Genomic DNA, 16,725 nt, shown 5'->3' with positions numbered 1-16,725 from the left:
CTTCTGAGCTGAAGTTCAAAGGTCACTCTGGCCGTCCGCATGACCCCTGGGGGTCACCTGCTGGGGGGAGGGGCCTCCCCCCTCCATATGCACGGCCTCTGACCAATCGGAGAGCAGTGTGTTTACATCCTCTGGTCAATCAGAGCGCAGCGTGGAGGTTTTCCCATGATATTAATGATATGCTAATGACCTTTGGCCTATTGATCACATGACCTCCAGACCTCACCCTGACCTTCATCACTCCTCTTCCTCACGCACGCACGCACGCACGCACGCACACACATATACAAAGACAGACCACTTCATATGATAATAGTGCTTCTTAAACACAAATATAACTTGTATTGTAAAAAGACATTTTATATTTTAAAATAATAACAAAATAACTTATTGTAACAACACAGAAACATATTTTAGAGTATTTTATTGTTTTCCAGTTTTGGACAAACACAGATGTAAAAGAATGTTAAATGTTTAAAAGAGTTAAAAATGTTAAAGGGTCTGTATGTGTAAAGAGTTAAACATTTTAAAGGGTCTCTGTACGCTGCTATATCTCACCCTTGGTTCCCTTAACTAATATAAGGTCCCAGTTAATTAAATCAATAGTTATAGGGTCTAATCAATAATCAATATGTAATTATACTCTGAACTGAACAAATAGATTGGATGTCCTTATAAACCCACACGTTATATCATCATACAATGAAACACATTGTGGGACAAATGAAATGTATTATTATAGAGTTGTTACTTTCAATCGTAATAACGCAGCGTCACAGTCATTTTAAGCACTTTATCTATTTATACGTCGGCTATTCAAAAATAGTAGATCTACAATCTCGGTCTCTGTCTCTCTCGCTCTCTCCCTCTTTTATGACCCTGGCCTATAAGGGGACCAGGGAACACAACAAAAATACAGGGGAGACGCAGTTTACAAAGACATTAGTGTTTATTAAATAATCAAAATTAATGAACAGATCATGAATAAACAGATGAGGTGTGGAAATCAGCAAAGTCAGTAGTGTAATGTGTGTATGCATGAGTGCATTGTGTAGTGTCAGTAGTGTAATGTGTGTATGCATGAGTGCATAGTGTCAGTAGTGTAATGTGTGTATGCATGGGTGCATTGTGTAGTGCAGGGATGCCCAAAAGGTAGATTGCGATCTACTAGCAGATCACAAAGGCTGTGACCCTAAAAAAAACATTTTAATATAAAAAACACTCTTTTTGGCATCTGCCACTTGAATTAAGGGGACATGATTGATTGACATCAAAAAGGGCCTGTCAGCTCAAACCCACAATACAATATTTTGTTTACAAGAGTGTTAAGCACAAACATCAGTAGCATTACAAAGGAGAAAAAAAAAACACCAATTCCATTTTTCCCCCAGCACAAAGAGTTATTCCACATTTACTTTTCACTGTCATTTAAAGTAATACTAGGTAACTTTTTCAACAAAACAAAAGTTAAATTGTATATATTTTGTGAGTGGCAAATGTTTCACAACACCCACTTATAATTTCTATTGAAAAGGTGGCTCGATCGGTGAGCCTTTCCCGCAAAAATGACGTCTTTCGGCCGGAAAACGGAAGCGGAAATGCACCGGTTTCCGTTTGGCCAGGAACTACCGCGCTAATAACAAAAAGGAAACTCACGCTGATTTTAAGAGATTGTATGATTTGAAGATCGAAAGAAAAAAACTGAAATAGAAAACACAGCTCACGGTAACTAAAGCTCCACTGGCTAAGAGAAACGATCCACAGATCGTATAAAACAATTAAAAGAACGCTTTTTGAAACGTTTCCGTCTTCCGGTGAAAACGAATGGAATTCTGGGTAAGAGAGGAATAAATGAACGGCCTGCAGTGACGATAATGACCAGCAGAGGCTGCTAAAAATAGTTTTTTTTAAAATCTGCACTGTACAACTTTAACAGGCTGATGGCCTCTGAACTGTTCCTCAGCCTGCTAGTGCGTGCTGAGAGGATCTTGTATACCTTCACCCTTTAGGGGGAAAATAAGTATTTTAAGGGGGTGGGTGATGTATTTAATGATCCTCAGGGATGTGAGGCAGCTCTGGGTGTAGAGGTCCTCCAGACTAGGCATCTCACACCCAGTGATGTTCTCTGTCCGTACAGAAAGACCCTCCTCAGCGCCTTGGGGTCTCTGTCCGTACAGAACGACGAGAGGTTGTGGTTTAGCTTCCTGTCATCAAGAGCGCTGCCACTTTCCAGAGAAACCACTCGATGGTCAGATAAGGAGAGCTGACGTGTCACACATAAAGACACGGACGACAGACGAGAGGTTGTGGTTTAGCTTCCTGTCATCAAGAGCGCTGCCACTTTCCAGTGAAACCATGTGATGATCAGATAAGGAGGACACGTCAGCAGCAGCAGTCACATGGTGTGATAAACGTCCATCCAACACATCCTCCATTTTGTCACCTGCATAGTTCAGTGTCCTCCATTTTGTTACCTGCAGAGTTCAGTGGTCCTCCATTTTGTATCCTGCAGAGTTCAGTGGTCCTCCATTTTGTAACCTGCAGAGTTCAGTGGTCCTCCATTTTGTATCCTGCAGAGTTCAGTGGTCCTCCATTTTGATGCATATGTGCTCCTCTGTCGTATGTAGGGCAGGTTGTGGTTTAGCTTCCTGTCATCAAGATCGCTACCACGTGATGGTCAGATAAGGAGAGCTTACGTGTCACACATAAAGACACGGACAACAGCGATCGTCGATCAGTGCTGTTCAGGACATCAAGTGTTGATCAGTGAAGTTCCAGACATAAAGTGTTGATCAGTGAAGTTACAGACATCAAGTGTTGATCAGTGAAGTTACAGACATCAAGTGTTGATCAGTGAATTTCCAGACATCAAGTGTTGATCAGTGAAGTTCCAGTTGAGAATCCAGTGTGAGTGAATCCAGACATGGATAAAACAGGGATATTTTTCCTCCTTCTGTGGAGCTCAGGTAAGACTGTGTTTTAATGACACTTGTTGGTTGATGTGGATGTGAAACACACTGAGGCACAAAGCAAAGACAACCATGAGTACCGTTGGATGCTTTAGTGTGTGTGTGTGTGTGTGTGTGTGTGTGTGTGTGTGTGTGTGTGTGTGTGTGTGTGTGTGTGTGTGTGTGTGTGTGTGTGTGTGTGTGCGCGCGTGCGTGTGTGCGTGCGTGCGTGCGTGCGTGCGTGAGTGTGACACGTGAAGTTACATTATTATAATATTTTTCGGCTGCCATGTCATAATGTCAGGCTGCCATAAGGGTAAAGACACATCGTATTTGCCTATGTGGTCTGTACAGAGGACAGGTGGTCTATGTGTTGTGAAGGTGGTCTTTACAGAGGACAGGTGGTCCATGTGTTGTGAAGGTGGTCTGTACAGAGGACAGGTGGTCTATGTGTTGTGAAGGTGGTCTGTACAGAGGACAGGTGGTCTATGTGTTGTGAAGGTGGTCTGTACAGAGGACAGATGGTCTATATGTTGTAAAGGTGGTCTGTACAGAGGACAGGTGGTGATTATTCTCACTGCATATTGTAATCATCATGGACGCCATGGAAGCTGTTTGTTTTGACTTGTTGTGTTGTTATGGCCCTATATGGTCATATGTGTGTTTCAGGATATTTTTGAGCGTGAGTGGTTGATTACTGGGTGGAACTAGCTGGTGATTGGCTCTTGTGACTATGGGCTCAACTATAAAGCTGGAGGTCACCGGTCCTCTGAAGTTTTCCTCTTGACCAGTTCGGTCTGCATTTTACACTTGTGTTAACATGGGTTAGTCTACTGTGTGTGTGTGTGTGTGTGTGTGTGTGTGTGTGTGTGTGTGTGTGCGTGCGTGCGTGCGTGCGTGCGTGCGTGCGTGCGTGCGTGCGTGTGTGTGTGTGGACCCCAACATAATCTATACTGGAAATATTTTGTGTCAGGGACCTGTCCCCCATACAAGATTTGTGTTGTTAAAACGATACAAAACTATTCCTAAATGTTTGGAAAATAGCCAATCTACTAGCTCACAATGTGTCACATCGTACAGTTAAGACACTATTATACACACTGTACATTATAATGTTGGCCATTGCTTAGAAATAACCATCAGAAGGTTATGAGTAGTTCACCCAAAAAATGACTTATTTTCTATCAATTACACACCCCATGAAGCCTTGAATTCATGGAGATTTTTTAGTTTTTGTCACATTCCTGAGACAATAATTTGATGACTAGCTGAAAAATGCTAATGTATCAAATTATTGGCTCAGGAATGCGACTAAAAGTCTCCATGAATTCAATGCTTCATGGGGTAAGTAACTGATCGAAAACTAGAAAAAGTGTTCCTCGGAGCACAGGTCTCCGCCAGGTCAGATAGGTTATTGTGGCCTCCTGGTGGGAATGTGCGTGCAAAATTTCACGGATATTGCACATTGCGTTCATGTTTTGATCTTTGGAAGCCAATGTTCGCCAATTAGGATGGAATATGAAAATATCAAGAGGTTTCCTATTTACCAGTGTTGCCATGTCTGCTTAGTGCTTATAATAAGCGACTTTGGGCTGTTTGTTTTTAAGTGTAGTTGCTTATTTGGGCTGGCTAATGTTTTTTAAACCGATGGTTCCAACATTGTCTCATGTCAAGGACCCCCAGATTAATACAGATTAATACTGTATGTATTTATATTTAATATGTAATTTCGTGACAAGGCCTGGTCAATGAGGAGGAGGGCCATTTACATGTAAAATGGTATTGTCTTATTTGTTCTTATTTTGTTCATATAAGTAGCCTATTGTACGCATGTTTATTTATGTGGTATGTTATAAGGAAGGACATAATATGAACAGGAAGGACTGTTAATGGACTGTTAATGTCTTGTTTTATTTCTGTGTAATGTGTATATAACCCCATATGGGCCTAAATGGTGGCATGACACGAAAATAAAAATGTCATCCATTCATTCATTATTTGTCTGCGGACCCCCATCTGAAAATATTTTGTGCCAGAGACCCCCATACAAGATAGATCTTTACGACTGTGGCTAGCACCAAGGCGTTTGTTTTCATTCCTATAAGACCGCATGGCTCATTTGGGTCACCAGATAATTCGACCAAGGACAATTCAACCCGGTCAGGTCGACCCGCTTTCAACCCGTTGGACCGGACAATTCGACCCGGCTCCCCCTTTTGGGCGGGGGGGCGCGGACGGGGACTTCTTTCTTCTACAATAGAAGAGTCAGGACGTCACATTCTAATACAACCAAAATACCTAATCTCGGCACCGGCCTCAGTGGCGCACCTCGCTAATCATTAGACTCCCAACCCACTACCACTGGTAGTCTGGGTTCGACTCCAGCTTTTTCAGTCATCCGCGGACTTCTTTTTTTCGCCGATAAAGTTTAGTTTTAGACAGAGGCGCGCCGACTCAGCAGACCTTGAGGCTGAGGAGTTGCGCACGAGCGCCTCCAGGCGCGAGTGCCCGCAACGACCAGCCGATGGTCTGCTAGTCGAATCAGCGCCGTCCGAGTTATGTACCGATAGGGACAGAATAGTAAATATTTTTGGTGGGGACTGCGTTTGCCCCACTGACTGCGTTTTCCCCAACTGCCACTCAAAGTGAGTACTGGCCAATCACAGTGCGTCTCTACTTCCGGGTATACAAGCGCAGTGCATTCCCAAAGATGGCCAGGACCTCACCACCGTCACCTTGTACTCTACTACCCTCTAGGGGTTACATAGAGATACCTGGAGGACGGTCGCATACACTTTGCCTCCGGTCGAAATATCTTTTGCCTCGATCCAGCTTGGGTCCAGCTTGGGTCGAGCTGACTCAAATTCGCGGCTGGGCGAATTGTCCTGGGTCGAATTATCTGGTGACCTTCATTTGTATGCATGTGAATATACATTCAAAAGTAACTAAGCGGAAAGTAACTAAGTACATTTACTCCATGTCCACTTGTTGCTGACGGTGGTAGTGTAGGAGCAGTGCATAAAAGCCCCATCGCGTTAAGTAGCTTCTGCAGATCTACAAGCTTGTAGATCTGCTACTTTTGATACTTTTGTGCGACATGCTAGCATCAATAAGGCGATCAATAAGGCGGCGACGGGGGCCGCCATGTTTGTTGTTGTTGTTGGGGGGGGGGGCGCCGCATGCAGGAGGGGGGAGGGGGGGTCGGTGCATGCGGGGGGGAGGGGGGGGGGGCTATGGCGTCAACGGTTTCAGGAAAGATGCGTCTGTAGGTGTACACACGCAGACGCAAGGGTAGCGTATTCAAATTAATTCACTCTGGGACCCATTTTCAAAAATAAGCGTATTGCGGACCTAAAACGCCGGCTCTGAGTAGACGAAACATCAAAACGATTAAAAACGTATGCGGATTCACCTAAAGACGTCTCCGTGTGGATGTGGCCTTAAAATCTGAACGTTTATGTAGATGTACGGGTTATAAATGATGAACAACAACAAACAACAAATGTACAAACACCAGGTTGAGTTCAGCCAGGACGCTTGTGACGACGCTCGCAATATGCCGTGCCCCAGCGCATCTTTATTATTATGGGTCAAATTCAGTGGTGGAAGAAGTCCTCGGATATTTTACTTAGGCCTAGCTACACGTATATGGATCCTTTTCTAAACGCACATTTTGGTGTGCGTTTGGCCCTTTCAGCCACACGCAAATGGTGTTTTGGCTGCTAAAACGGAGAATTTTGTAAACGGATAAATAAGTGAAGGTTTTCCAAAAGATCCGGTTCAATGGATCTGTGTGGACACCAGGACACGTAATCCGTAGGTTTTGAGAAACGATGACGTCATCGCGCATTCGCACCATAGACTGTATAAATGAGATGGACAAACCCCCTCCGCTGCTTTCTACAGACCGAAAATGAATCCTTTGCTGCAGACTGTTGGTCCGCCATCTTTCACTACGCGTCAGAATGAGTTCAGACCATTATTGGTTGGGTAACTTGTCAATCAAGAGCGGGGGGCGGGGAATGAATGCTATTGGTTGTGTAGCGTGTCAATCAAATCATCCCGCCCCTCCTAGAGAATAGCCTACTTTATCGTCAATTTTATAATAAATAGAACCATAATTTAGCAAAACGCATATCCTGATGATTGAAAGGAGACTTTAAACTAGCGACTGGAAGCATATAGAATTTATGACAATTTTTATTACAGTAAGAAAATCGAGTCTGAAAGTTGGTAAAAACCCATCGGCTTGCGTTAAAATAAATTCTTTCTGAACTCACAGGTCGGCACGGGTGAAACAGCGCCTCTCGCTGGACATTTACTAAACATCCGGGTTGGCCTCATAGTAAATATCTCAGCCTTGCCCCTTGATTCGCACATGGTCATTATAATAATAAATAATAATACTACATAAACACCGGACCGCATGGTCATTATAATACCAAATGGAGAGATAGAGAGAGCAAAACTTACAGTTTCATAAGGTAGCTATCAAATTCATAAAATGTATCAAAAAACAAAAAAATAGCAGATCTACAAGCTCACAACATTGCTTCGCATTGACAGGAGTTGTGAGCTTGTAGATCGGCTATTTTCAAATAGCCAAAGTTTAAATAGAGGATATGCGTGTGACATCATCATCAAACCCGGACGTTATGCAGGAATGCCTATACTGAGTGTCAAAAAAAATACTTTCTGGCCTTGACAGCCCATGCATCCAAACAGAAAAGTCATATCTGATTGCATTAAACAACATTAAACAATGTTAAATTCACTTTGCATGTTGCTTTGCCACTCGATTTGCCACTTGAATAATCACAATCTACAAAGTAACTATAGTAACTAAAGCTGTTAAATAATTGTAGTGGAGTAACAGTACAATATTTGCCTGAGATGTAGTGGAGTAGAAGTAAAAATACTGAACATTGGAAATACTCTGGTAAAGTAAAAAATACCTCAAAATTGTACTTAAGTAGCCTACAGTAGGCCTACTTGAGTACAGTTACTTTACACCACTGCAGATGAGGAGATGTCACTCGCACACTTTTGATGTAGCTGCACAATGAACGATTGGCGCTTGTGCTTGGAATTTATTACGCACAGAATAAATTATTGAATTTCACGTGCAGGCTGACTATAATCAGACTGTAGCTCAAAGCACGCTCACACCCTGGCCTGTACTGTAGGCTACTGTACACTGTTGCCTATATTACAGTCAGGCAGTGACAGAAACCTCACTGCTGGTCATAGTCAGATCCACATCACCAAAACGCATCAGACGAACATCATTTTCATCCAGAATTGCTGCGGGGTCTTTTTGACCCGTTTCCGAACGTTGTATGGTAAAGCCAACCACACGTTTCCACATGTGTCTTTAGTAAAGATGACATGATACAAATTTAAGATTGGTTGTAGGCTACATTCGTTTTCTGACGACTTGTGCCGAATTTAACAGATGAGCGTTCTTGATCTAGCCATGGTTCACGTGACGCTCGTCTGTCACAAGCGTCATGGCGCTACTTGTTCTTGTTTTTTGAACATTTTACATTTACAACCAGTACATCTCCATAAACGTTCAAATTTCAAATATAAAGTGCTTACCCCACGGCCATGGATATTAAAAGTTAAAGCGCCCGGGTCTAAGTACCCGTATCGTCCGTAATGTTCAATAAAAAGCATTTTAATCCGATCGCGGACATTTTCTTTTTCTTTTTTTCTTAATGTATCAAAGTGCAATACACCTTCCAACCGATAGGGGCGCGTAGTTGAAAGCATAATGAGAAAATTCGAAGAAAATGGCCGGTTCAATAAAAAACGTTTTTTTATTGAACAATACGGAAGATAAGGGTACTTAAACCCAGGCGCTTTCACTTTTAATATCCGTGGCCGTGGGGTAAGCACTTTATATTTGAAATGTGAACGTTTATGTAGATGTACTGGTTGTAAATATAAAAATGTCAAAAAACAGGAACAAGTAGCGCCATGACTGGCATGGTAAGACATGTTTCAGGGCTAGACAGTCTGCTGCTGATCAGAAATGCGCTCCCGTGTCAATGCGTTTCTGCGTTTTAATGATGTAATTGTTGCAGCCAATTTGATGATTTTAATATTTGTATATGAAGGTGCTGTGATATTGTGATGGTGCTGTGATTCTATACTGATTGACCTGGGCATAGGCAATTTCAGGGTACAGCCTACTATTTGAGAATGTCACAGGTGCACAGCATTAGGGATTGGGAATCACCAGAGGGAAGCCACACAGTTTTTCAACCGTGCGTGTTTTTGTTTGTTTTCTGTTTGTTTTGAGTTATTTTCTGTTTATTTCTTTATCACAGTTAGTTGTTTAGTTACAGTTAAACACCCGGCTTTTGTTTTGCTGTCATTCATCCTGCAATCTAAATAAACATCCTTAAATGCACTCAAGAGAAGACCTGATTTACTTTAAACACCACGCGTCTGGAAAAGCTTCACACCATCCCTCAGTGGCAATTATTTGTGGTTAGTTTGCCACTACAGTAATAATTGTTAAGTATATGATTTGAACATGCACGGTATATCTTTATCAGACCTAAATTTACCCTTCAATGTCTTGTATATCCCCAAAATGACTGGATATCACAGGTTTCCCTGCTGAAAAAAACAGCTTAGACCAGCCTAAGCTGGACCAGCTGGTTTTAGCTGGTTTTAGCTGGTCTTGGTGGTTGACCAGCTTAAGGTGTGTTTTCGCCAGTTTAAGGTGTGTTTTCGCCAGCTTAAGGTGTGTTTTCGCCACTTTTTAGCTGGTCTTGGTGGTTGACCAGCTTAAGCTGGTAGGTTTTGCTGGTTTAAGCTGGTAGCTGGTTTAAGCTGGTAGCTGGTTTAAGCTGGTAGCTGGTATTTATGATGATTTTGCTGGTCAAGGCTGGTTTAAGCTGGTAGCTGGTATTTATGATGGTTTAGCTGGTTTAAGCTGGTAGCTGGTTTAAGCTGGTTTAAGTCTGTTTTTTATTGTATTCAGGTGTATTCTGGTATGCAGTGAACAACTTTGCTGGAGAGGATGCATGATCATGGTAAATTTCAGCCAGGTGCCCACAGCATGTGGTATATTTAAAAAACAGTAGCCTACAGTAGCCTATATAAAAGTGAGCAAAATCCACAAAGGAATAAATAATCATGTATCAATTTCATACATAACAATACTTTATTAAACACTTATGAAAAAACTCAAAAACAACATTTAAATAACAAATAAATGTATAAATAAACACATAAATACATGAACTTCAACCTGAGGAACACACTAACACACACACACAGTGTTCAAATGACTGGAAAAGAGTGAGAGAATATGAAAAATCGGACAGATCAGTCTTGATTACATGACTATGGAGATACTGTATACCGATTTGTGTGATGTTTGGAAAACATCTGTAAAGTTGTAGCCAAAAATGTGTCTTGCAAAAATCGGCCTGCTGGTGGCGCTATAAAGCATTACCCCCATATCAACCCCCCCCCCCCCCCCCCCCCCTACACAGACACACAATTTCTTGTCCTTTCTATTGATGTCCTGGCCATGGTCCATGGCCTTCCTCTTTGTGAGAATGTTCTGCCCCTGCAGCCACCAATGGAAACAGTCTGAAAGAAAAAAACAAGAACCCCCAACAATTAAACAAATATAATTACCTTATACTGCATGCGGTGAGTTGTATGAATTGTGATGTTTTGAGAAAAAACTTAAAGTAACTTAAACTTCACCCATTTTCAACCTTATCTTCATATAACTGGTCCTCGCTAATGTTCCTTATACAATGGCACCATTTCTGTCTACTCGTTCTGCCACTCATTGGTGGAATGTGGTCATTTCAGAAACCTGCCTACCAGTGACATCACCAATGAAGATCCCAAGCTAATAGAAACTACAGTGTGTCTCTACCTGGAAAGTTTGCATGCAGAAGTAGAAGCCATTGTTCTTGCATTAATAATGAACAAATAAAGTTGTTCTAAATGACCAAAACCTGCCTACCGATGATGTCAAAGGTAGGCAGGTTTCTAAACTGTCCACGACCTATCAACAAAACACAGAGTGAGTAGACATAAAAAATGTTCAGCCCTAAAATCGATTATTTTATTACAATAGAGTATTTTCTTTTATGATTGATTAATAAGCTTAATATAATCTCTTTTCCAGAAGGTGACATTCCCGTTTCCCGTTCAGTTTTTCATAGCTTCATTTGATTGGCTCGGCAGCAGATATAAATTGGAGACACGTGTTTCTGGTTGAAACAGTATGCTGCTGAGACAACCAAATGAAGGTATGAAAAACTGAACAGGTAACGCTAACGGGAATTCCACCTTCTGGAAAAGAGAACTACAGTCATGCACAGAGCAGATTGAATTATGAGATCAAGTCATAATGAACCCCCCCACCCCACAGTAAACATACCTCTGAGTCCTGCGGTCAGGGGGGTTTGGCCTCCCCCTTGCTAGTGGGACATTCTTTGTAAGGCTCCTGCATGGTCTTCAGGGTTGTTGTCCCCCAAATGGCAAAAGCTAGCTCCTTCATGAACAGGGAGTCCTTGGTGTTTGCTGCCTGCCACCATCTTCCAGATCTCCTTTTCGAGCCACACACCAGAGCCAATGTGGACCTGAAACAGAAGAAAACAACACATGTTTTAGAAATTAAAAAACATTTTACCATGACATTTCCCAGACTCATTTTTGACAAAAGCAGGCACACTTCAAACAGAATTTACTGTAAAGAAATTACATTTTCAAGGACCCCCAAATGTGGACCCATTTAGAAAAGAGTTGGTGCCATGGACCTCCAATAGAGAAGATGTTAATTGTTGGATTAGATTTAGTACAGAATTCTACAACTGTCTATACTGTAGGTGGGGAGAGTTAAAGTAATTCTTATACAGTACATTGTCATTGGATTACATTCTAGCTGGTAAAATAGTAGTGAAATTAACCTTTTCCACCTGGCATCCCTATTTTGTGCATGCCACAGGCAAAACTGTTCAAAAATAGTTCAAAAATAGCAAAACATAGCTGATCTACAAGCTCACGATGCATCATGACACGTTGCCTATTTTTGAAATCAGAACCACTGTCCTACACAGTATGTTTCTTCAATACCTTGTCACTGTTGGTGTCAAACATCCCAGGTGTCGATGCCAAATCGTCTGACTCGGGGGAAGAGGAAACGGAGGAAGTTGCAACTGAAAATGTAGAGAATCATATTTAAGCTCCTTTTGGCAGTATCACAGTACTTAAATTGTACACATTGTCACCATTTTCCGTAGAACAGTATCACTGTCTAAACACACCTATGCTGTCACTGGTTTGCTTATCTGCAGCAGGGATGTCAGGCTTTAATGCAGAGCTATATTGGGGCCCTTCCTCCAGTTTCTGTTTTGCAATATCTAATTTGTTGCATCTTAAAGCATGAACAGGGTACGAAAAATAAAAACTGAATTGATGTATGCCTTAGTAGGACACCAGTTTAATAATGAACCTATCATCTGTCCACTCCATATAACATGCTTTCTATATAATGTTTTTTAACATTTGTGGTCAAGATCTAAGTAAAAAAGAACATGAGAACAAATAACCAACATATAGATATATACAAAAAGAGAAGAGCAAACTCATGCAATTGTTTCGTTAAAATTAGTAATTGCTTACTTAGTTTTAAGATGCTGTAGGTCCAGCTCCAACTCTTTGGCTTTCTTCTGGGTATGACTGTACTTGACATTTCGTCGTGGATAGCTTGGGTAACAGCATCTCCACCGTATTGAGACGAGTCAGAGTCTAAAGGTAGTGCAAGTGATATATTTTGGATAAAACAAGATGTTTTTTGTTAGAAAGTTAAAGTGGAATAAAATGTAATTTTATGCAACCTGTATCGTAGAGTATATTAATACAATAACTTATACAATCTGTATGTTAGAGTATGTTAATACAAATAATACTATATAACTTATATAATTGGGGTGGTTGTATTTCGTCTCCCTGCTCTTCTATTGAGACATTTAGATGGTGTCAAGGTCATGTCTCACCTAGGCACAGGATCTGACATGAATTTTGATCTGATGGTCAAGATTCAATTTATCCCCTGAGCAAGCAGGCCGGCTCTATTAGCTCAAAGGTAAAAGGTTACAGCACTTGCTCAGGAAACCGGGTTCAAATCCGGGGTAGAAGAGGAAAGTTACATAGTGCAGCTTTAACCCATTAAGACCTGGGGCCGATTCTAAAAATGTTCTCTAAATCCTAAAAGTTTTTGAACATAAAAGGATAAAGATTTGAGGTACAAATGTTCGCTTTAAAAAACATATATTCAAAGATTTTCAAAAATAGCAGATCTACAAGCTCATAGCGTGCCACTCTGTGTCACGCTATGAGCTTGTAGATCTGCTATTTTTGAAGCCAAAGGTCTAGCCAAAGAAATAAAAAAAATTACACAAATGCGTTCCTGGTCTAAATGGGTTAAAGCAGGGGTCTCTCCATCTCTCTCTAGACAATTCAGTTTCAAATTTTGTATGCCCACTTCTTTGTGTCATCACTTCCAATTGCACTTATTTATCCTGTATCCTGTATGAGTTCTGATTGGTTAAATTTGGGCTTACTAAAGAGGTGGAGAGTCTGGGAGACCCCTGTTACTGAACAAGCAATGATTACTTTAATATTTAACAAAACAATATCACTTTACCTTCAAACGGTTTTCTTCTCTTTGTGGGAGGGGTAGTAGGGCTGCAAACCATTCGTTTTGGCCACACACGCACACACACACACACACACACACACACACACACACACACACACACACACACACACACACACACACACACACACACACACACACACACACACACACACACACACACACAGATAAGGAATCATTATTGTTCAGAGTTCACGGGATAGGCAGGCTATTAAAACACTCTGTAGCTTCATCACTGAAAGCGTCTCTCTCTCTCTCTCTCTCTCTCTCTCTCTCTCTCTCTCTCTCTCTCTCTCTCTCTCTCTCTCTCTCTCTCTCTTTTGAGCAGCACAGGTACTGTACAGACAGTAGCATATATTATAAATTATATTGTATATCCCACTATCATTTCTTGTAATTATTGTCATAATACCTTTATCAAGACAAATTAAATAACTAAACAATGTGTCGTGACCATAGAGTTGGTTCATGATGACTTGTGATTGACTTCAAAAACATCAAGACATGCAGCCTACGCACTTATTTAGGCTAAAAAGCCTACATAAATAGTATTTCTGTGTGTCAACACTCACCTAAAATGTCCTCCGCTTCTTCTTCTTTCTTTTATCTTCTCTGAAGACGGTTTATAATTCTTTTTGAATCCAAAGCAACACAATTTGTCTAACTTTCTTTAGACTAAAAGTCTTTATTCCCGCTGCGTCGCGAGCCAGTGTCTCGAGCCAGTGTTGCCAGATTGTGTGAGAGAAATAAGGAGCCAGGTCTATGAAAACAAGCCTGCACTTTAAACCACACATTGGCTCTTTGAAAATAGCCGATCTACAAGCTCACCGTGGGTCGCATTTGCGACACGTTGTGAGCTTGTAGATCTGCCATTTTCAAAAAGAAAAGGTGAAATATTTGGAATATTATTTGAAACAGATAGGAGTCTGCGAAAAAAGACATTCATTTCGGCATCCTTGACATGCAAATGTTTGAGAACTGGTTTAAACATTTTTTTTTAAATGGAAGCAAGCCCAAATAACTACAATTTAGAAACAAGCCCCCCCAAAAAAAAGCAACCCGCAACTACCAATATTTACAAGCAACTTTACAGAAAAACAAGCCCAAAGTCGCTTATAATAAGCAGATATGGCAACACTGCTCATGGCCCAGAATGCATTGCTTGTAAAAAACAAACAAACAGATCTACAAGCTCACAACGCATCGAATTGCGACAAGATGTAGATCTTTAGATCTGTTCATTTTAGTCATCAATTATTTAGAATCAATCTAGCATATTATTTGCCATTTGCCATATTAAGTAAATATGTTATTGGATGCATGTTGTCATAATAATAATAATAATAATAATAATAATAATGTATATTATTATTATTATTATTATTATTACATATATTATTTATATCACATCACAAGAAAAGAAGAAAATAAAAAAATAAAATAATATTAACAATAAGGGTAATAATTATAATAATGATAATAATAATATGCTGTATACTGGTTGGGGGCAATTGTAACTGAAGATAATCTTCAAAGTCTAATGTTGGCAGGTATTATGTCTCCCCGGATCCAAACAGTTAAAATAGCAGATCTGAAAGCTCACAACGCGTCCCGGGCTTGTAGATCTGCTATTTTCACTGTGTGTTTTTTTTATTTATTAATTGATGGAATTTCTTCTTTTTTTATTTATTAATTAAATTATTTTGAGAAATCTTAAATATTTGTTTTTTTATTGATGAAGATTTTAGATTTGTGGGTGGGAAATCTTTTGAAAGAATAATATAACATATTTTTGTAGGAAACGGAAAAAAATATTATTCAGGGTTTACAAAAAATATACATTTACATGACATGCAAATAAGCATTAAAAAGGTCTTAAAGGTCCTTAAATTGTCACTTCACTGTCATCTGGGGACCACCCCAGATCATGTGGGGACCCCCCATGTGGGTCCCGACCCACATGTTGAGAACCACTGATCTAACCAACTTGACCAGCTTATCAGCTGGTCATTGCTGGTCTGTCCAGCCATCTGACCAGCTACGTCCAGCTGGTAAGCTGGTCTTTGCTGGTCTGTCCAGTGTCCAGCCATCTGACCAGCTAAGTCCAGCTAGTAAGCTGGTATTTGCAGGTCAGTCCACCCATTTGACCAGCAAAGACCAGCTACCAGCTTGGCTTTGCTGGTCAGTCCAGCCAGCCAGCTGGCTGACCAGCAAAGACCAGCAGAATCCAGCTTAGTGACCAGCTACCAACTACACTGGCAAACCAGCCTGACCAGCCTGACCAGCTTGTCCAGCCTGGTATGCCATCTAAACCAGCTTAAGACCAGCCAAGACCAGCTAATACCAGCTAAAACCAGCAACCATCATAAGCTGGTTTGTGCTGGTTTTTTCAGCAGGGTTTGTAGCAATGTGTAACAATTGTAGAAGTATTTGGACTTAAACGTGATTAAAAATGTATACGTATTTGGCCCCTCATATATAAAATAAATGTAAATATAAAATCTGATATAAAATTGAAACATGCAGCTGATCAATGCGTTTCCGCGTTTACGTGTGGACAGGGATTTTTTTTAAATCTTTGTCATGTGGACAGGGATTCTTTTTAAAACGGAGGACTAAAAATATCCGTTTACAAAAAGATCCATATACGTGTAGCCTAGGCCTTAAGTAAAAGTAGCAATACCACAATATAAAAATACTCTGCTACAAGTAAAAGGCCTGTGCTCAAAATGTTACTTCAATCAAAGAAAAGGTACAAAAGTATTGGCATCAAAATATACTTAAAGTACCAAAAGTAAAAGTACTAAAATGTTTGAAAATAACTGATCGACAAGCTCACATTGCGTCGTGATGCGCGTTTGAGCTTGTAGATCGGCTTGAGCTTGTAGATCGGCTTTCAAATAGTCTATGTATAAAATAGGGCTAAAGTGGTTAATGTATGTTTTGTAATGTAATAATTTATATCTGCAAAGTAACTAAGTTATTATAGCGTAGCTAACAGCAGCTGCTTACTATGGGATATCATCGCCCCCTAGCGATGCACAGAGCAACACACAGGACTCCCGACAACTCCAA

At 40.7% G+C, this 16,725-nt stretch overlaps 1 protein-coding gene and 1 long non-coding RNA gene across 2 annotated transcripts in view; one reads left to right on the top strand and one right to left on the bottom strand.

The window, feature by feature from the left end:
• Positions 1–2,767: 2,767 nt before the first annotated feature.
• The window catches only part of LOC311047890 (low-density lipoprotein receptor-related protein 1-like), a gene marked incomplete at its 3' end in the record, with an annotated part of 54,647 nt that continues 40,689 nt past the window's right edge, over positions 2,768–16,725 (top strand). The window contains exon 1 of the mRNA XM_084060839.1: positions 2,768–2,966. Within this exon, the coding sequence (XP_083916965.1) occupies positions 2,924–2,966 (43 nt within the window). The 5' untranslated portion in view covers positions 2,768–2,923. The remainder of the gene's footprint in view (positions 2,967–16,725) is intronic.
• On the bottom strand, positions 10,465–12,721 carry LOC311047516. Its single transcript, XR_014601004.1, has 4 exons — positions 12,615–12,721; positions 12,066–12,148; positions 11,371–11,572; positions 10,465–10,562 (listed from the first exon to the last, which is right to left on the bottom strand). It is a non-coding gene; the product is annotated as an uncharacterized lncRNA (long non-coding RNA).

The sequence above is a fragment of the Gymnoscopelus microlampas genome, assembly GCF_963454915.1.
Source record: "Gymnoscopelus microlampas genome assembly, chromosome: 6".
Lineage (NCBI taxonomy): Eukaryota > Metazoa > Chordata > Actinopteri > Myctophiformes > Myctophidae > Gymnoscopelus > Gymnoscopelus microlampas.
This window is presented reverse-complemented; position numbering and strand designations above follow the sequence as displayed.